Source organism: Sapajus apella, unplaced genomic scaffold, assembly GCF_009761245.1.
Source record: "Sapajus apella isolate SASKATOON/1434 unplaced genomic scaffold, GSC_monkey_1.0 scaffold73, whole genome shotgun sequence".
Taxonomy (NCBI): domain Eukaryota; kingdom Metazoa; phylum Chordata; class Mammalia; order Primates; family Cebidae; genus Sapajus; species Sapajus apella.
In genome coordinates, this window is record NW_022437013.1 from 8,071,069 (window position 1) to 8,093,765 (window position 22,697).

General features: G+C 35.6%; 1 protein-coding gene across 2 annotated transcripts in view; it reads left to right on the plus strand.

Moving 5' to 3' along the window:
* NUP62CL (nucleoporin 62 C-terminal like) overlaps positions 1-22,697 on the plus strand; it is a 67,339-nt gene that overhangs the window by 11,768 nt on the left and 32,874 nt on the right. The window contains exons 1-3 of one of the 2 annotated variants that reach the window (XM_032250910.1): positions 10,889-11,085; positions 13,364-13,468; positions 20,464-20,596. In XM_032250910.1, coding sequence (XP_032106801.1) covers positions 13,411-13,468; positions 20,464-20,596 — 191 coding nt within the window. In that variant the 5' untranslated portion in view covers positions 10,889-11,085; positions 13,364-13,410. Of the gene's footprint in view, positions 1-10,888; positions 11,086-13,363; positions 13,469-20,463; positions 20,597-22,697 lie in introns of those variants that run through there. The other variant, XM_032250909.1, reaches the window with a different exon arrangement.

A 22,697-nucleotide genomic window follows, 5' to 3' on the forward strand; every position in this document is an offset into this window, starting at 1 on the left:
TGTTTCCCAGATTAAGCTTCACGGGGTCTCTGCTGATTCAGGACCCTGTGGTCTTACCAGGTAGCCTTAAATTGTACCCCAAATTCAGCATTGTATTTCCAGCTATTAAGGCACATATCTCATTCAAGGTATCACCTTGGGCTAAGCAACATTAACTTCTGTTCATGGATATGAATTCCCTTTCTGTCTGACACTTGGAAAATTGTCCTTCTTTCTGGAAAATCTTTGCTTTGTATTTCTTAAAAAATGTTTTTGTCAAGTGATTATAAACTGGTATTTCTAGAAGTTTAGAGTGTGAGGGTGTAACTCCAGTGTGGCTTCTGTCTACCATATTTTCTTGGAGGTCTCATTGAGAGTGCTAATTTTTTTTCCCCATTCTTCTCTTATCCTCTTTTAGGGTTTGGAGTCATGAGCAGTTTAATTTTGGAGGAACTTTACAGGTGGGTTCATTTTTTGGCTCTGTGAAAACAGCAGCACCTATTTCCACTACAGGGTTTATTTTCTCTACACCTGGCATAATAGGGTTAATTTGAGGGCTTCGTCCTAATTAGTTGCAAGTACATCTTCATCTTCCACTGGCTTATTCACATCCAGCTCCAGCTACACAGACTACAGGATTCACTTTTGGAACACCAGTTATTGTCAACTCCTGGCCCAGTAGGAAGTGAATTTCCCTTATGGTAAGAGCAATACAGTTTCTGATTTTTTTAGTGGATACAAAAGTAATTGTCTCCAAGAGACAAACTGGGTAAATAAATGGTATGCTGTTTCTAAATCAACTATTTGTGGCCAGGCACAGTAGTTCATGTTTGTAATCCCAGCACTTTGAGAGGCCGAAGCAGGTGGGTTGCTTGAGCTAAAGAGTTTGAGACCAGCCTGGGTAACATGGCAAAACTCCATCTCTACAAAAAATACAAAAAATTAGCCAGGCATGGTGGTATGTGCTTCTAGTCCCAGTTACTCAGGAGGCTGAGGTGGGAGGATTACCTGAGCCTGGGAGGTCAAGAATACGGTGAACCATGATTGCACCACTATACTGCAGCCAGGGTGACAGAGCAAGAACCTATCTCAAAAAGAAAAATCTATTTGGAATTATGCTATTCATTCCTAAGAATAGTCTACCAAATTGAAGGCATCTCAGATTTGAGGCACAAGGCACATTAAATTCTGATCTGTGGTGTCCCCTCATTTTATGTTGACCATAGGAGGAGTACTCACTGAGTTTTGGAAATGCATCATCCTGAAATTAGACTACTTGCTGAATAAGTGAATCTTTAGAGAGTTCTTTTTCTATGTATCATTGTAATAAACTCGATTATATAGTTTTCCCTCCTGCATCTCAGAATTTTAAAGGAGATATTCATTTTGTGCCTTTTTAGGTAAATCTACTTGTTTTTTCGTAGCACTGATAGCCTCATGTCTTTTAGTAGCACCTGGGAACCTGGTGAAAGCTAGGGTATTCCTTCTGGAATTCTCCTTCATCCTGTTCTAGTTATCTAATAACTTGTAATTGAATGCTAAATAATCTTTCTTAGAAGGATTAATTTAAATATTGAAGTATTTTGTCATGGGTCATGAAATACATTAAAAAATTTCTAAACTTTTCTGAAGGTTAGTATGAAAAAAAGATTAAAAATCTCTAAAAATTCTATTAAAAGGATGCCTCTAGTTTGATTTCATGTCTAAAACAAAAACTTACGTTGTTTAATATAAAGTGCTGGACTGGCAGAAAAAGGAAGTATGAGTCTTTTTGTCTCTGCTGAAGACAAAATTTTCGGAACTACTCTTTCCCTGTTAAAATATTTTAAAACATTTTTCCCCTTAAGGTGGATCAAATTATGTAACCTTTATCCATTAATGAGAAATATGGAGCTCTCTACATGTATTCCTATACTAATAGCTGGTTATCTTTCTGTATGGAGATGCAATAACCTGTAGAACAAAACCTTCACATTTAAAACTTAATTTCACAGGAGTCGTGTTATCTAGCTGCCATTTAATATGTCAGATAACAATTATGTTGATTTTGTTTCCTTTTTCCTATTTAGAATATGCCTGTATTAAAATATCTCATGTAACCATAAAGATATATATCTACTATGTACCCACAACAATTAAAAAACTTGGGCAACACTACTTCCACACAACCTACAGTGATTGCAGGGGCTTTGGGGGTAGGTGCCAACATTCTTACTAATGCTGTAACAAGCAATACCCTGTCACATGAGGTGACAACATCCACTACTTTTGCTTTTGGCTTTGCTCCCTCCTCTGCTACTCAGGTTTCTCTTTCATCGTTGGAGGCACACCTCAGACTGGGAGCACCCGTTTCTGTTTTTTAAAATGAAAAGTATGTGTATTCTGCTTTGTTAGGTGAAAGGTTCTATAAATTAGATCCTGAAGATTAATGATGTTTTTGAGTTCTTCTGTTTCTTTGCTAATTTTCTGATTAGTTCTATCAATTAGTAAGAGAGGGTTATCGAAATCTCTAACTGTGTAATAATGAATTTCTCTGTAAGTTTCATCAGTTTTTGCTTTGCATATTGGGAAGCACTGTTGTTTGGTTCACACAACAACAGTGTGTTGAATTACTATGTTGAATTACTACTTAGTATGATTACTAAGACTTCTTAGAGGATTGGCCCTTTTATTATTATGTAAATATCCCCTGTCTATGGTAATTTTCTATGATCTGAAGTCTACTTTGTCTGATAATAATTTATCTATTCCCCATTCCCTTTTGATTAATGTTGCATGGTATATTTTTTTCCTATCTTTTTACTCTAAACTTACTTATATCATTACTTTTGTAGTGACTTTCTTACAGACAACATATACTTAAGATGTGTTTTTAATCCCTCTACCAATTTTTAATTGGTATGTATAGACCATTTATATGTACTATAATTATTGTATTGCTGTATTAGGGCTTAAGTCTGTCATTTTTGAATTATAGTTTTCATTTCTGCCTTCCTATTGGTTACCTGAACATTTTTTAGAATTCCATTTTGATTTATCTATAGTGTTTTTGAGGGTACCTTTTTGTATAGCATTTACTGTCACTTTAGATATTATATACAGTATACATATCTTATCACAGTCTACTGGCATTGTCATTTTACCAGTTTGAGTGAAGTCTAAAAACTGTTCCTCCCTGTATGTCCCTTAACCCTTTCCTATTTGTAATGTAATTGTCTTAACTATTTCCTCTGCCTATAAAAATTTATAACCATATCAGGCAGGGTTGTAATTTTTGCTTCAACTTTCAAACATAATTAAGAATACTAAAGATGAGAAGGAAAGCCTGTTGTATTTACTCATATTTTTGCTTTTATTTGTTGTTTTTACTTCCTGAGGTTCTAAGATTCCTTCATTTATAATTTCCTTTCTGTTTTAATAACTTCCTTTAGCCACTCTTTTACCGTAGCCTATTGGCAACAGATTTTCTGAGCTTTCCTTCATCTCTCAATATCTTGATTTCCTCTCTTTTTTCTGGAGGATATTTTCATTAGTTCTGAGTTGCCGTTCTTTTCTTTAAGTACTTAAAGGTATTGGGCTACTTCTTTCTTGCTTTCCTGCTTTCTGATGAGAAATCCTCTTTCATTTAAATAGTCTTTTCTCTCTTGGTTAGATGCCATTTTTCTCTTACATTTTCAAGTTTTTTTCTTTGTCTTTAGTTTTCAGAAGTTTAATTATTATGTGTCTTTGTGTAAATTTCTTTGTGTTTATCCTTTTTGGGTTCACTCTGCTTCTTGAGTCTGTTCATTTATGTCTCTTTCCAAATTTGGACATTTTCACCTATTTTTTCTTTCAGCTGTTATTTCTTTTTTAGCACTACCCTTTTTCTCTTCTTGTCTCTGATGACATGAATGTTAGGTCCTTGGTTATAGTCCCACAGGACCTGATGCTCTATTAATTTTTTTTCAGTCTATTTTTCCCTGTTGTTTGAATTGGATAATTTCTATTATTCTATCATCCAGTTCACTGATTCTTATTTCTGTACTCTCCCTCTATTCTACTGCTGGGTCTTTCTACCAACCTTTGTATTTCATCTATTATAAATTTTTCATTCTAAAATTTCTGCTTGTTTCTTTATAACTTCTGTTTCTTTACCAAGACTGTCTTGTTTTCTTTCTTCTTTTTTTGTGCTGTCTGGTTTTTTCATTTATTCTAAGTGTGTTTATAATTGCTTGTTGATGAATTTTTTTTATCATGAATGCTTTAACATCTTTGTCATTTTTAAATTGAAACCTAGATATTCTCATATTGTTATGAGACTCTGGATCTGATTTAAACCTTTTGCTGTGATTGGCTTTATTCAACATTGTTCTGGAAGAGGGGGAAAGGTGCTGCCTTTTTACTGTAGAATGGGAGTAGGACTTCAGTTTCCATACTTGATCTCAGTGAACACCTGAGGTGAGGGTCTCCAAGTTACTGCTAGATGGAGCAGGGATTCCTGCCCCAAACATAGTTTCTGCTGACAATGTGAAGATGGAGTTCATTAACTGCTGGTAGGGATGAAAAACCTGGCCTCGAATTTGGTCTTCTTTGACACCACCCTGGCGAGGGTGTTGGGATGCCTTATTATAGCCTCAGGAGGTTGGATGTTCAGGCTCTTCACTTGGTGTTTGCTGGCATAAGTGGGGATAGGACCACAGATTTTTCTGTGGTGATTGGTTATAGTTAGAGCAGTTATTGTCTAAAAGTTTTCTGACTTGCTAGGCTACCCTTTTCCTTGCCCTTTGTCTGAAAAAAGCAGACTTTCAGCTGGGCACGGTGGCTCACGTTTGTAATCCCAGCACTTTGTGAGGCTGAGGTGGGTGGATCATGAGGTCAGGAGTTCAAAACTAGTGTGGCCAACATGGTGAAACCCTGTCTCTACTAAGGATACAAAAAATTAGCCAGGCGTGGTAGTGCCTGTGATCCCAGCTACTCAGGAGGCTGAGGTAGGAGAATCACTTGAACCTGGGAGGTAGAGGTTGCAGTGAGCCAACATCGTGTCATTGCACTACAGCCTGGGCCACAGGGAGAGACTCTGTCTCAAAAAAAAAGAAAGAAGACTTTTTTTGTTAGGGATTTTTGAAAAATTTATACCCATTGGCATTTCTGATTTGCCAGCCTATTCAACTCCAAGCCTGGGAAATATGAGGCAAATAGAAAACCTGGGAAACTCAACACCATATTGTTCCTTTGGTCTTGGAATCCCTAGCCGGTTTGCCGTCTTCTCTCCACCTTTCAGGATCTTCTTAGGTTTACTTATTTTTTATTTTATTTTACTTTTTTCTTTTTTAAAAAAAAACAGATAAGATCTCATTAGGTTGCTCAGTTTGGTTTTGAACTCCTGAGCTCGAGTGATCCTCCCACCTCAGCCTCTTAAAGTGCTAGGATTACAGGTGTAAGCCACCACTCCTGGCCTTCTTACATCTATTTTATATATAATACCATGGGGTTTTAGTTGTATCTAGTGGGAAGAAGAGGGAAAAGTACAGCTAATCCATCTGCCCTGAAATGGAAGTCTTTAAGATTTTAATTAGAGACACGGTCTCACTCTGTTGCCCAGGCTGGAGTGCAGTGGCACAATCATAGCTTACTGCAGCCTCAAACTTCTGGGCTCAAGTGATTGTCCCATCTCGGCCTCCCAAGTAGCTAGGACTGCAGGCACATGCTGCCATGCCTGGCTAATATTTTTCTCTTTAGAGACAAGGTTTTGCTATGTTGCCCAGGTTGGTCTTAACAGCTGGTCTCAAATGATCCTCCCTACTTGGCCTCCCAATGCACTGGGATTACAGGTGTAAGCCACAGCACCTAGCCTAAGATTTTAGTTATTATGTTGTCAAAATTTTTATTTTTTAGGGGTTCTCTCAAGGCTTATTCTTATAGGCCTTTCCATCTCAATATTATTTTTTTGGTTATTTTGTATTTTAGATTTTTAAGAATCTTAGTTTTTTCCCCTAAATGATTAGTGAATTGAACCATTTTGTTTTATTAAATAGATTTCCTTTCTCTATTAATTGAAGTTGCTGCCTTCCTGATGCATCAAATTATTGTATATGGTTGACTCTGCTTCTAGACGTTCTATTCTGATCTGTTGATCTGTTTCTTCTTGTTCTAGTACTACCATTCTTATTACTGTAACATGTCCCTCCACCCACATCATGTAGTGTAAAGCCACTTCCTTTGTTCTGTTAAAAAAATGCTATTTTCTATGCCCTACTATTTATTAAGATAGTTGGCATTTTCTTATGTTCTTAAACATAAATGAATTAAGGCTGATTTTGGGATCCTTGTAGCACTAGATGGAGGAAATTGTGATATTGAACCCTTTTTCTAGTTCAGTGGTTCTCCATTGGTGATAGTTGGCCCCACCATGGTGGAATTTTGGTCATATCTGGAGACGTTTTGGGTTGTCAAGACAAGGGAGATGCTATTGGCATCAGAGCCCAGGGATGCTGCTGAACATCCTGCAGTGCACAGTACAGTCCCTCATAACAAAGCATTATTTGGTAACGTAGAACAGCTCTGATCTTGTCCTATGATTAGGAAGCTAATTAAGAGACATAGATTTTTGTCTCTTAAATCCTTTTCTAAGATTCATTTAACTTAAAAGCAAATCATACTAAGTGGTGTTTGTTTCCCTAGTTACCTCTAGGTATGTGATTTAAGGTCAGGCTCCTGAAATAATGCCAGTGTCTGGGACAGATGATCAAAAATTTGAAATATGAGCATAAATCAAGTATAAATTTAATTAGAGATAGTAAAGAGGTTTCAGCAGTAATATGACCAGTTACAAAATAAATAATACAAAAATCAATAGCTTTCCCATGTTTTAGCAATAGCAGTTGGGAAATATAATGGAGAAAGGTCTCATTAACAATTTCAGCCAAAAGTATGAGATGCATAGGAATAAACTTTAAAAATGTGCATGACTTAAATGAAGCAAACCACAAAATTTTACTGATAAATGTAAAAGAGAATGTGAATAAATGAAAAGACCCACTGGATGCACAGAAGATAAAGATGCCGTTTATCTTTGAATCAATCTATACACTTAATGCAATTCTTGTAAAACCATAATGGTAATCTTTGGGAGAAGGAAAGGAAGGAAGGACTTGACAAGATTTCACAGTTTATGTGGGGGAATAAATGCATGAGAGTAGCCATTTCTATTTTTTTTTCTTAGGAAAGTAATGAGTACTTGCAAGAAAATATGTGAAAATTATTATAAATTTATTTTCCTGTAAATTTAAAATATTGTGTAACAAAAATTAAAAAATTCTAGTGCCATAGTAATTGAAACTCTGGTATGGAACAGGGATAGAAAGAAAAATCAGTGAAATATTTAAAAGTACAGTACAGAAACAAACCTGTGCCTGTGAAGGTGACATTTCAAATTTGTGAGATAGAGAATAGAGTAGTGAATAAATGAATTGCAATATCTGGCTAACCAGTTATTGCAGGTAAGGGGATGAATTTTGCCTAAAAAGATTTACTGAAAGAAGTCCTTGGTTACTTAAGGTAGAAAGTAAAACCATGTCCAGGCGCAGTGGCTCACACCTGTAATCCCAGCATTTTGGGAGGCCGAGGTGGGTGGATCACTTGAGATCAGGAGTTCAAGACCAGCCTGGCCAACATAGTGAAAGGCTGTCTCTACTAAAAACCAGCAACAACAACAACAACAAAAATACAGAAAAAAAAATTAGCCAGGCATGATGGTACATGCCTGTGGTCACAGCTACTAGGGAGGCTGAGGCAGGAGAATCACTTGAACTCAGGAGGCAGAGGTTGTAGTGAGCCAAGATCGTGCCACTGCACCACTCCAGCTGGATGACAAAGCGAGGCTCTACCTAAAAAAAAAAAAAAAAAAAAGAAAGAGATAGAAAGGAAGGAAGGAAGGAAGGGAGGGAGGGAGGGAGAAAACATAATTTTTTTGAAAGCATAGGTGAATAAGAAAATATGTAAAAATAAAATTTCTGGAGTTGAGGTGTTAACCATTTATATATGAGTTTAAAATAATATAGTCAAATGATTCAAAAATAAAATTATAAATAGCACAAATAGGTATATTATTGCCCATCTGTATCTGCATTACTCCTGTCCCTCTCCCATACTCAGTTAACCACTGTAATTGCGTATGTCTTTACAGAGCTTCTTCATGAGTTTGTTGAGGAAAAAAATACATATTCTTAGTCCTCTGCCTTTTGTGGTATAAGTGGTATACTTTATACACCATTCTGTACCTTGCTTTTTAAACTTAAAAACTTTATCCACTGATTTTACACATTTGGAATGTTTTCACATTAGTCAGTATATAGAGAGCTTCCTCAGTATGTTTTTCCTCAGTATTTTTTATAGGATTATAGTATTCCATTACTCTGGATGTTCTATAATGTATATATCCAGCCCCTTCCTGATTGGCATTTGGGTTGTTTATATAATCCTTTACTATTACAGTGATGCAATGGATATCATTTTATCTGTCAGTTTACAAGTATGCAAGTATATTTTTGTGGATAAATTTCCAGAAAAAGTATTGCTGGTTCAAAAGATAGATGCATTTGTACTTTTTAAAACACTGACCACTTGTTTCCCAATAGGAACCTGTGAGGCTACCTGCTTCGTTACAGTGTCTTTAACAGAATGTGTCTAGTTTTTGGCTTCTTGCCATTTGTTAAATGAAATTATTCTCAGTGTAGTTATAATTTGTAATTTTCTCTTAAAAATGAGGTTGAACACCTTTTCATATGTTTAAGAGAAAAATCTTTTAAAACGTGATATAAAGACATAGACTATGATATGGAGAAATAGACCAGAAGAAAAAACAATGGAAAGACTTGACTACATAAAAAATAAAATAAAAACTAAATGGCAAACTGCGGTATAGGAATTATTGCAACATATGACAAAATAAATAGCTTTGATATATACTTTTATTAAAAATCAGTAATAGCATTTATGGGAATGTAAATTATCTCAATTTCTATGGAAGACAATATGGAGATTTCTCAGAGAATTAGAAATAGAACTACCTTTTGACTTAGCAGTCCCACTGCTGGATATCTCCACTGCTGGAGATATCTACTGGATATCTCCAGTATATAAAAAAGACATCTGCATTTATATGTTTATTGCAGCACTGTTCACAATGGCAAAGTCATGAAATCAACCTAAATGTCCATAAGTGGTTGGACTATGCAGCCATAAAAAAGAATGAAATCATGTCCTTTGTAATATCGTGGATGGAGCCAGAGGCCTAAGTGAAGTAACTCAGAAATAGCCAATCAAATATTGCATGTTCTCATGTATAAGTAGGAGCTAAACAGTGGGTATATGTGGACATTAAGATGAATATAATAAACACTAGGGACTCCAAAAGGGGAAAGTTGGGGGTGAGAGTAAAGGCTGAAAAATTACCTATTGGGTACAGTGTTCACTATTTGGGTGATAGGTATAGTAGAAGCCCAACCCCCATTATGCAATATATCTATGTAATTTTAAAATAAAATTTTAAAATGTCAGTAATAACATAGTATTCTTTGATGAAAAAATGGGCAGATGACATGAATATGCAATTTCAAATGAAAAATTTGAAGTAGCAATGAAACCCATTTTTAAAATTCAGCCTCTCAGGTAGGTAATGAATTGTAAATATAAATGCCTTTGCTATACAATTGGTTATTTTTTTAAGTGTATACATATGGTTCTTCTCCTAAATGAAGCAGGGGGATATTGCACTGTATAAATTCTATGTCATTTTTGTATGTGGTAAAGTTTCCAATTCCTTCCCCACATCTCTCTGTCCCTTTCACCCCCAGAGGACCTAGATATTTTGGATAGCAGAGTCTTACATCATTTGTCACCATGAATTGCTCGACGGTTGAATGCAGGCAGTAATAGATGCAAGTGTGGTTACTTATTAAGCACTTTTCCTTTTAAAGGTGAAATAGAATATCTGTAATTATGTGTTAGAGTCTAGAAAAAGTTGGTTCAATTCAGCAGAAACATTTATTGAACAATTACTCTTATGTGCCATGTACCTTGATCTATAGTGAGGATAAAAAGATATGAACTTTGCTTTCAAGTAACTCATTAATCTTATTTGTGTCTTTATGCATTAATTTCTCCAGTTTTATAGTTTTATTTTTAAAGAAGCAGGTAATCTGTTTTCTGAAAATTTATTCCAGGCCTCCATTTATTATTCACATACTGTACAGTTCACCCATTTAAAATGTACAGTTCAGTGGTTCACAGAGTTATGCAACCATTACAGCAGGCCATATTAGAATATTTTCATTATCCCCAAAAGAAACTCTCTACTCATTAGCAGTCATTGACCATTCCTCCTTTCCCCATTCCTTGGCAACCACTAATCTACATTTTGTCTCTGTAATGGAATAATACATTTTTTATAAATGGAATCATATATTATTCAGTCTTTTGTGACTAGCTTCTTTTACTTAGTGTGTTTTCAAAGCTCATTTCTGTGGCAGCATGTATTACTACTTTTTCTTTTATGGTAAATACAATTCTGTTTTATGGATATACTGTATTTTATTCATCCATTCATCAGTTAATAGGCATTTGGGTTGTTTCTACCCTTTGTCTATTTTGAATAATACTGCTATGAATATTCATGTATATGTTTTTGTGTGGCTATATGTTTCATCTGTTTTTGGTGTATATATACATAAGAGTAGAATTGCTGGGTCAAACGGTAACACTGTGTAAGCCCATTGAGGAAATGCCAGACAGTTTTCCAAAGAGGTGCAACATTTTGCATTTCCAACAGCAGTGTATGAGATTTCCAATTTCTCCACATTCTCAACACTTGATCTATCTTTTTGATTATAGCCATCCTAATGGGTATAATGTAGTATCTCATGGCTTTGATTTGCAGTTCTCTAATGTCTAAGAATATTGAGCATGTTTTCATGTGCCTTATTGGCCATTTGTATAAGCAATTTTGTATCTTTCTGACCATTGTTTTATAGTCACTTCTATCTCTGATCACATCTTGGAAAGGTTCCCTACTTTAAAGGATTGGTGTCATTAAATTTTCTCACCTGCATAATTAAGGATAATCTCAAGGTATTTAACCTTAATCCCATTTGTAAAGTCCCTTTTATCAAGTAAGGCAGTATGTTCACAGATTCTGGATATTAGGCCATCTTTGGGGACCAGTTTTCTTTCTATCACATTATCTTAACAATATTAAGTCTTTTGATCCATCAACATGAGATCTTTTTATTTATTTAGAATGTCTTTAATTTCTTTTAATGATGTTTCATATTTTTGTGTACATCCTGTAACTTAAAAATTGTCCTTAAGTATTTGATTCTTTTTGAGCAATCATAAATGGAATTATGTTCTTACTTTCTTTCATTTTTATATTGTTTCATTTTGTATTGTTCATTGTTATAATATAGAAATGTAATTTATTTTTACATATGAATCTTGTATCTTGCAACCTTGCTCAACTTGTTTATTCTAGTAGATTTTTAATGGATTTCTTAGAATATTCTGTATTTATGATCATGTCATCTATGAATAGAGATAGTTTTACTTCTTTCTTTTCAATTCTCATGCCTTTTTATTTCTTTCTCCTGCCTACTATCCTGGCTAGAATTTTCAATGTATTGTTGAATTGAAGTGGTTAGAGCAGACATCCTTGTTTTCTTTCTGATGGTAGTGGGAAAGTATTTAGTCTTTCACCATTAAGTGTGATGTTACTGTAGATTATTCGTTAGTGCCCTTTATCCTGTTTAGGAAGCTCCCTTTTCTTCCTAATTTGTTGAGTGTTTTTGCCACAAAAGGGTATTGGATTCTATCAAATGCTTTTTTCTGACTCTATTGAGATGGTAATGTGTTCTTCAAATAATAGCATAATTGAGGTATAATTCACATATCTTAAAATTCATTATTTTAAAGTATACAATTCAGTGATTTTAAATATAGTCACAGAGTGTACAACGATCACTGCTGTGTAATTTGAGAACATTTTCATCACCCCCCAAAAACCCCTGTACCCATTAACAGTCACTCCTCATTACCCCTTCCTCTCAACCCCTGGGAATCACTAACATACTTTCTGTCTGTGGATTTGCCTGTTCTGGATATTTCATAGAAATAGAATTTCACAGTATGAGACTTTTTCTTTTTTTGGTCTGACTTCTTTCATTTAGCATAATGTTTTCAAGATTCATCCATGTTTTAGCGTATATCGGTACTTAATTCTTCCGATTTCAGGATGACTCTTTTCAGCTTTCTTTTTACCTGGTTATCTCTGATAAACTAACCAACTTACACCCTAAATTGTTATTCTTATAATGCTACCTGCTTCCTCTTGATTGTTTACCACTCAAATCTCCATTTTATAGAGTAAAGTTTTGGGCTTGAATGTCTTCACACTCTGTTTCAAATGAAGTCAGTTCTTTTGGGGATGGCTTAGAAGCTCTCTGTTCTCATGAATGGGCTTTATCCCTGAACAGAATCGTTTAGCCAGTGCTTTGGGTCCTGGGCAGTGACATTAGCCACTGGTCTTCTTGCTTACCTCTTCAGGTGTGGACCTTAGCCCTGCGAGGGGTGGGACAATCAGGGTGAGGGTGATTGGGGCCTCTGTATTCTCAGCCTTCTCTGCTTTGGGTAGAACCTCCACCTGTGAGTTAAGGAAGGGAGCCCCTGAACTCTTAGGTGTACTGAACAGGAATTTCACCCTTTCATCTCTGTGTTGGAGGTGGTAAGAAATGCTGGCTACCTGTCCCTCCCATTGGGATACTCTATTCCTTGGTTGGGAGCTGGGGTCAGAGGGAGTCCAGTTTTGGCCACCCCTCTCTGGAGAGTAGCTTCCATCAAGGTGAGCAAGGGGATGGTGGAAGGAAAGGAGTGTTTTGTGGCTCATATGCCATAGGCTGTCATTGTTAGATTACTGAGTTTTAGCAGATTTTCTTGAATAAATGTTTCTTCATTTGCTATGGGCTCTTAGAACAATATTCAGCCATTCCCGATTTTTTAAAAAATGTTTTTTGCTGGCTATGGATTTACTTGGGAATGGGTCCATGGGACTTTTATGCTGCAGTTCTGGAAGTGGATCCCCCGTCTTAGGACTACTTTTTCAGTGAAATAGAATTTCTTTGTTATGATGGTGCTAGAAGACTGGCTATACTAAAGTAGTACCAAAGAACTTTTTTTTTTTTTTTTTTTTAATCAAGCTTTTACTCTGTCTTATTGATTAGGTTTCAGGATACCTGCTTTTCCTTGATTTGTTTTTGTTTCTCCATATTAATGAACCTTGTTATAATGGTGTTTTACTTTGAAACATTATTTTTAGTGACATATTTTTCTGCTTTTTTGTGTGTGTGTGTTTTAGGTTTGGCTCCAGCAGCTACTGTTGGTACCACCACTAGTTCAAGCACCATGCAGTTTACCTCAGTATCAAATGTTTTGACCTCCATTGCTGGTGTTGGGCTCTCATGTAAGTTACCAATTCCAAAGAAAATACTGTTATTTCACATGAGGCTACCTTACTCAATTTGCCAGGATAAGCTACAGATCTCCTGTATCTCAGAAATTATCATTATTCTTGAACCCATTTATAATTGCTGATATCGGTAGTAGCTTTGTTTAAGAACCTAATTGTCATGGCTTTAGCTGTTAATTTTTTTTTGTATTAACATGGTTATTATAGCTTAAAATGCTAACTTTAAGCTTGCAATTTATTAATATTGTGATATTTTGAAAAAACTTCTTGAAGTTGTTAACAATACGCAGAGTGGGAGTCTTGCCAAGTATGTCTGAAGGGAAGAAGCCCTTATTATCCATGTGACTAAGATAAAATGGGAAATAAATGTTGGAGCCTTGCTGTGGTGTATTTTTCAATATTGACCTGGTTTGTGGTCCTTACATTTTACTGATCAGAAGTGGAACATGACCAAGGACCAGCTGTAGTTTTGGGGTTCTAATTGACATTGTGTGATGTCTTGTGACCTCTCCCCCTGAAGAGGACTATCTAGCTGAGTGCTTTCAGCTGAGAGGTGAGATATTATCTTGTAATCCCAACTTCTTGGTTACACATTTTCCATTAGTATAGTAATAGTAAATGTTGAAAATATTAAATTCAGGCCAGGCTCAGGGTTCATTGTCTATAATCCCAGCACTTTGGGAGGCTATGGCAGGTAGATGAGCCTAGGAGTTTTAGACAAGCTTGGACAACATGACGAAACACTGTCTCTACAAAAAATAATAAAAAATTGCCGGACATAGTGATGCATGCCTGTAGTCCCATCTACTGGGGAGGCTGAGGTGGGAGGATTGCTTGAGCCCAGGAGGTCAAGGCTGCAGTGAGCCAAAATTGCACCACTGCACTCCAGCCTGGGTGACAGAGTAAGACCTTGTCTCAAAAAAAAATTAAAAATTAAATTAAATTACATTAAAAAGAAAGAAAGAAAGAAAAGAAAATACTGAATTTTGTATGCCTTAGGCAATTCTTTCTTACAGATCTCTATAAACTGACTTATTTCAAGGTATCTTCTTTACAATGTCATAATGTTCATCATTAAATTTTGTTGTATTGTAATCCTAGCTGTAATAGCCCCCCTACCCAGCTCTATGATAGTAAGATTGTCTCCATTTCTGGGACTATAACTAGCCAGGAAATGCTTGATGCTTAACTGAGAATGAATAGTACTCAATTAACCATCACCATCCTCTTCTGCTATTGGCGTAGTTAGGCGTTAGTTAAGATTGGTTATAACAGAAGTTATATAGCACTTAGATTTCAGTTTTGAGACATGACTATGATTCTGGAATTCTTTTGATATATGTAAACAGTATCCTTCTCAACTATGATAGAGTTCATGAATATGACCATGTCCAACGTTTGGAGTTAAAATTATTGAATTAATTCCATGTTCAGTCAAAACTTGCTGTCTGACTTTTCACAGCTTCCCCCACTTTTCTTCTTCTGATGTCCTTGCCAACATAATGAAAAGATATCAGGACCACAATATTTTTTAATTAACTTTAAGGAATTATAACTTACACATCATAAAGTTAATTTACTTTAAGTATGCAATCCAATGATTTTAGTAAGTTTATTGAATTGTGTAACCATCACCATATTTAGTTTTAGGACATTTCCATCATTCCAATAAGATCCCTCAGCCACAGACAACCACTAATCTGCTTTCCATCTCCATAGATTTGCCTTTTTTGGACATTTCATATAAATGGATTAACCATGGTGTTTTGAAGTTTAACCAAAGGCTTTTAAAGGATTCTTCAGATGAAAAAGACTATATAAATGTCTCACTGTTTTTGAAATAAAGGGTAATAGTTAATATTATGTTGTTCTCTGCAGTTGGTGCTCCAACAATATCGGCAAGAACACTTGGTATTATAACTTCGGGATTTGCATTAAAATATTCTGGAGCAGGTGTAGCAGCTCTTACTGCAGTTAGTAAGATTTTAGAATTATTGGAATGTCTTGGGACTCTTGTTGGAAATGTGCTTCATAACAAGCAGTAAGTAAGTTCTATGGCTTTTAGGGCTAAGTGGTTTTGACCATCTCATCAAAGTATCCAAAAGGTACACCAATGTATTTATGTAGATGATTGCCAAAGAGTAGAATGAGACAGTTGATATCAATGATGTTACTTCTTTGAGATGACTACAGGCAAAAAAGCTGCCAAATTCTTGTCAACCATGAAACTTAAGCATTTTTGTTATTGATCACAGTGTTTAGCTGGTTGAGATTAATGAAGTTTTGTTGTTGTTTTTTTTCTAAAAGTTAGTTTAAGTTTTGACCTCTATTAAAATTGACCCTCTTCTAAAGTTGATTACAGGAGTTTCCCTAGACCTATTCTAAATTTGTTTCTGCCAGTTAGGAGCTAGTTAAGTTGTGATTATCCATTGCCCATAGCTATTGTGAGCTAGGTGGTAAGGGGTCATATACTTAAACCCATCTTTTAAGTCAGACTCAATTTTGGAGAAGTCTTGTTTGTTTTTACTTTAAAAAGTTTACTTAGGGATGAAATGAATCTTTCTTTAATCTGGCTTAAATTAAAAGTCAATCCCTTTTAAGCTTAAAATAATTATTCCTAAACAGAGATGTAAATCATCTTTCTTTCTTTTTTTTTTTTTTTAAGATACACTCTCACTTTGTCACCCAGGTTAGAGTGCAGTGATGTGATTATAGCTGACTGCAACCTAATCTCCTGGATTCAAGAGATCCTCCCACCTGGGATTGTGGGCATGTACCACCATGGCCAACTGATTTTTTTTTTTCAGTAGAGATGAGGTCTCACTGCATTGTCCAGACTGGTCTTAAACTCATGGGTTCAAGTGATCCTCCCACCTCAGCCTCCTGAATACCTGGGACTACAGGTGTGCACCACCATGCCTGGCTGATTTTTTTTTTTTTTTTAAGTAGAGATGAGGTCTCACTACATTGTCCAGGCTGGTTTCAAATTCCTGGGCTCAAGCTATCCTTCTACCTTGTCCTCCCAAAGAGTTCAGATTGTAGGCATGAGCCACCACACCTGGCCTCATCTCTTTATTTCTTCTTTAATGTAACTATCTGAGTTACTACTGTTTAGTAGACTAACTGGCCAACGTATGAGACTTGTGAAGGATATGTCATAAGAACATTGCAAGTTACCATATTTGCAAAAAATGTAACACATTGTTTCCCTGAAAAATAATGAAAAAAAAAAACAAAACCCTGATTGTTTTAGTCATGGGTTGAATCACTGAAATAGGAATTGGCAGCTCTGTCATACCCAGCCCTTTTCTATATGTCTCAAATTCCTTCCTACAAATATTACTTTTGCCACTAGCCCATCCCTTAGCACCATGATGTGGTCTGGCTGTATCCTCACCCAAATCTCATCTTGAATTGTAGCTTCCATAATTCCCACATGTTGTGGGAGGGAACTGGTAGGAGATAATTGAATTATGGGGATAGGTCTTTCTCATCCCCGTGGATCTTTCTCAACCCAAATTTGGGATTTTTTTTCCTCTACGTACCTTTCTTTCTCTTCAAGTGTATTTACTTATTCAGATTATCTCACTAAGCAGTCTTGCAGAGCAGCTTTCAAGCATCTGTATCTGCAAATTTACAACCATTTGGGATTACTCTGTGCCCTAGGTATAATCAGCAAATTTTTTATTTTATAGTCTGGGAAGGTGTTGATGTGCATTCCTAGTATGGAATAAGATGCAGAATTGTTGATCAGGGACAGGATAGGAAAATTGGATAGTAGGATATTTTAAGGGATATTTTCACTATTTTATGTAATGATTTTTAAGACTATCAGAATGAGATTTATCACAGGGAGGGGAGCACTACACACTGGGGTCAGTTGGGGGGAAATGGGGAGGGACAGTGGGGGGTGGGGAGCTGGGGAGAGATAGCAAGGGGAGAGATGCCAGATGTAGGTGATGGGGAGGAAGGCAGCAAATCACACTGCCACGTGTGTACCTATGCAACAATCTTGCATGTTCTTCACATGTACCCCAAAACCTAAAATGCAATAAAGTAAATAAATGAGAGAAAAAAAAAGAAATGTGAGTTCAAATTTGGTATGTAGTTTTTTTGTATTAGTTTTAGAACCATATTTCCCTTTTACTACACAGATAATGTGGTATTGACTGTATTAACTGGTTAAAACCAAAGTAATTTACAAAATCAGACTGTGATAGAACTTTCAAACCCATTCCTTTTTTGGTATTAATTGAAATATTATTATTTGAATATGCCAGAGTTAATTTATGCCTTTAAAAATAGCATGAAAAATAACAAAAATAAAACTGTATAAAACGTTACAATAATCGTACCATTTTAAAATGACTCAGGATTCCTTTATGTTTGGGCTGCTTATATGTAAAAACAATACATACATGCATGTATACATATCACTACCTCTAGAGAGAACAGTTTGCTTATCTATCTAGACTTCTTTCTAAGCATATACGAACATTCTTTAAATTTGTTTTACAAAAATGGTACCATACTCTGTGTGTGTGTGTGTGTGTGTGTGTGTGTGTATACTCATTCTTAGAATTTGCTGTTTCCTCTTGAGTATACATCTTTTTTTTTTTCTTTTGAGACAGAATCTCACTCTATCACCCACTTAGCCTCTCGAGTACCTCAGTCACAGGTGTGTGCCACCACATCTGGCTGATTTTTGTATTTTTAATAGAGATGGGGTTTCACCATGTAGGCCAGGCTGGTCTCTAACTTCTGAGCTCCAGTGATCTGCCTGCTTCTGCCTCCCAAAGTGCTGGGATTACAGGTGTGAGCCATCGTGCCCGGCCAATTATACATCTTAGAATATCTATCCACGTTAGGAAATACAGATTACTTTATTAGAAAACCATCTTTGGGTGAAGATATTCTCCTTTACAAGAAGGGCTCATTAAAAAAATTTTTTTTTTTCTGTCTTGAATGTAGTAGTTACTCAGTGTTTGGGTGAATTAATCACTAAAGGGAGTCTATTGGTATTATCATTAATTTTTAGCATTTCTGGGGAAAGATTTCTTTTCAGATAAGATTTTTGTTCTCAGATGAATAAAATGATTACTTATGGTTGTAAAGAATATCACACAAGATGCAATCTGTAATCTCTCCATTGTTCTAACCATAGTGACTCCTGGGCTTCTTTGTGATTGGGCATGTTCTTCCTCTGTGGTGCACATTTCACCCTCACAAGGGCTAACATAAAGAATGGGGAATTATCATAAGAACTTTTGTGGCCAAAAAGGAAATGGAGTCTTGTGAAATTCTAGTAAAGTCATTGACATGACACTCTTACCTCAAGGAAATTGGACCTTAAGAATTATTCTTAAGGCAGTTTTAGGGACCTCCTAAATCAAATATTGCATAAACATAATTTGGTTATTCTCTCTTTGTCTACTTTTTCTTTTTTTAAAACTTCTCATTGGTTTCCTTATCTCTTTCTCTACCTTTCTGTTTTACCTTATTCTTAATTTTGACTTGCTCATGGTCCCTCACTTCTACTTCATGTCCTTCCTCTGTCAGTCCTTTCAAGTCTCTCTGTCTATAGTTGGAATCCTTTTATACTTTTGGAAATATTTCCCAGTACCTGCCTAGAAGTAGATTTTTTTTCCATATTGCTACATTTTTGGAAATGAAATTCTGACTCATCTCAATCCTGTTTGGCTAGAGCTTTTTGTGCCAGACCCTCAGGTGGGCTGCTAGTAGTACATTGGATGGCTTCCCATCCTTCACTTGGCCATCCTGCCCAATCAACTGTGAACCAGGAACAAAAAGGACAGAGTTATCTGGACAAGTAATGGGTATTTGAGCTTGTTCCCTCAGCAGGAATGTTCCCTCAGGCTAGCCTCCCTCAGAGTAGTCAGTGTTTGTAGCAAGCAGGCACCATGGTTTACGCATTTATCTAGTGTGGCCATTAACCTGAAAATATTGCTAATTGAGAAAGCAGGTTAACATAAAACAAGCAATCACGTACGTTATATTTTCATAACAGATTTCTTGTTACAGAAGTGACATTTACTAGTTGTAAGAACATTTGAAAATACAGAGAACCAAAAAGAAGAAAATAAAACCTTCCCAGCTCCCTACCAGCCACAAGTTTCTCTGCATTGTTCATTAAGTGCTCAGTGTGTAATAAGAACCAAAAGTGCTACAGAAGTCCAGAAAACCAAAAGAAAATTATAAATAGGAGAGAAGTGGGTGATAAATATGGGGAGCAAAGAATTTGAGTCAAGCCATGAAGTATGCTTAGGATTTTATCTATGGAGAGCAGGACATTATAATAGAGGTGTAACCAAAAAAGACACATAGGAGAGAGGTCTTGGCTGTAGATAAAACTTTGAGAGGCTTTTTCCTAGGGTTTGCAAAAATGTATGCCTAGTATTGGCTGTGGTATAGAGAAATAGGCACTCTTTCCTATTGATAGGGACATAAATTGGTGAAATCATTTAGATAGGGCAATTTGGCAAGTTATGTTAAAATTTAGAGCATGCTGACACTTTGATCTATAAATTTTATTTCTAGTAATTAATTACACAGGTACAGTCTTGTAAGTATGCAAAGATATAGATGTATAGAGATCTTTTATAAATTGCAATTATTGTTTTCTTGAAAGTTCAGTAAAACTTACCAGCAATGGCATCGGGGACTAGAATTTTCTTTATTAGAAGAATTTTGAGGATTGATCTGATTTCTTTCATAGTTGTTGGGCTGGTTACAAGTTTTATTTTTCTATGAATTTATCCATGAGTTTTAGTTTTCAGCTGGAAAGTTAATCCAGGTACCTGGCCTACCATATATTATTTCTTATTACAACAGTGTTGAGTTCAAATCCACAACTTTGAGTTCAAATTTGTATGTTTAAAATTGCCTCCATAATTTTAAATCTGAATGATCAAGGCTTAAATAAAACAAATTTCTCATTTCTTACTAACGTTACTCACTTTATTTTCCAGTTGCAACTTCAACGACTGCCACCACCACAGTCACCACCACCACTGCTACCACAGTCACCAGTGGCTTTACTGTGAACCAACAACTGTCATCAGGAGAGTTTGAAAACCTTGTACCTTATACTTCAACTGTTAGGTAAACCTATTTATTTGAAAATTTGCATGTGTTTTATTTTATTTCTCATGTACAAGACATTTGCTTGGATAGCTTTAGAATATTTGAAAGTTAGCTACATGACCGAGTTGAGGGAACAGTTAGAGATTTCTGTAGCTTAGGAAGCCGAACAACCAACAGCACACCTTTGCCTTCTGAATATCGTTATAATAGCTACCACTTATTATGTAATTACTTATGTTTAGCAAGATGACAGTGCATTACAAGCATCATGTCATTTATCCTCACAGTAACCCTGTGAGGTAGACACTGTTTTCATTCCCATTTTATAGATGAGAAAACAAGAGCATTTAGAGATTTTGTAATCTGCTCATAGTCGCATACTTGTTAATGGTTGAGTCAGGATTAAAATTCAGACAGTCAAGTTCTGGAGCCTGTATACTACGCTTCTTTCTAGTATTTGTTCATTTTTTAAATTAAACTTTTTATTTTGAGATAATTGTAGAGTCACATGTATATGTAAGAAATAATACACAACATTCTGTATGGTCTTTATATCATTTCATCCAATGATAACATCTTAACAGTACTATAGTATAATATCACAACCAAGATATTAATATTGCTACAGTCAAATACAGAACAGTTCTATCACTACAAGGATTCCTCCTGTTGCCCTTGTATAGCCACACCCACTCTCCTCCTTTCCTTGACTCTGAGCAACAATTAATCTGTCCTCTATTTCTATAATCTTGATATTTCAAGAATGTTGTACATATAGAGTCATACATATGTGACTTTTGGGGATTGGATTTTTAAATTCAGCATAATTCCTTCTAATCCACCCAAGTTGTCACGTGCATCAATAGTTTGTTCTTTTCTATTTCTGAGTAGTATTCCATGGCATTGTGGATGCACAGTGGTTTATTTATCCATTAACCTTTTGATGGATATATAGGTTGTTTCCAGTTTTTTTGATATTATGAAAAAAGCTGACGTGAACATTAGTGTACAGGTGTTTTAGGAATATAAGTCTCATTCCTCTGGGATAAATGCCTAGGAGTGCAGTTGTTGGGTGATGTGGTAGTTACATGTTGTTTTTTTGTTTTGTTTTGCTTTTTTAAGAAACTGTCAAGTTCTTTTCCAGAGTACTGTGCCATTTTACATGCCCACTAGCAACATATGGGTGATTCAGATTGTCTACATTCTTGCCAGGATTTAGTGTTGTCACTACTTTTTATTTTAGCCCTTCTGACAGATGTGAAGTGATATCTCATTGTGGTTTTAATTTGTATTTCCCTGATAACTAATGATGTTGAACGTCTTTTCACATGTCTATTTGCCATCAGTGGATCCTCTTTGGTGAAATGTCTATTCATATCTTTTGTACATTTTCTACTTGGATTATTTGATTTTTTACTGTTTGGTCTGGAGGGTTTGTTAAATACTCTAGATACCAGTCTTTTGTCAGATATGTGGCTTGTAAGTATATTCTTTAACTGTGTAACTTGGCTTTTTATCCTCTTAACAGGGTCCTTTTGCTGAATAAAAACTTTTAATTGATGAGTTATAATTTATCACATTTTCATTTAATGAATTGTGCTTTTAGTGTCAATTATAATAACTCTTTTATTAGCCCTAGATCCCAAAGATTTTCTTCCATTTTTTTCTAAAAGTTTTATAGTTTCACATTTTACATTTAAGCTTGTGATCCATTTTGAGTCAATTTTTATATAAGGTGTGAGGTTTAGGTCAAGATTAATTTTTTTTTGTCTGTGGATGTCGAGTTTTTCCAACATCATTTACTGAAAGGCTATCTTCCCCCTGAATTGCTTTTGCACCTTTGTCAAAAATCAATTTGTGTCAAATGCTTTTTCAGCCTCAATTGATACAGTCTTTTAAGATTTTTTTTTTTATCTTGGTGAAGTGGTGGATTACACTGATTGATTTTCAGATGTTCAACCAGCCCTGCATATGAGAAATAAATCCCACTTGATCATGGTGTATAATTTTTCGATACATTTTAAAAAGTTTGGTTTCCTAGTACTATAAGGACTTCTGTATCTAAGTTCATGAGAGCTAATAGTCTGTAGTTTTCTTCTTTTTTTATGTCTCTAGTTTT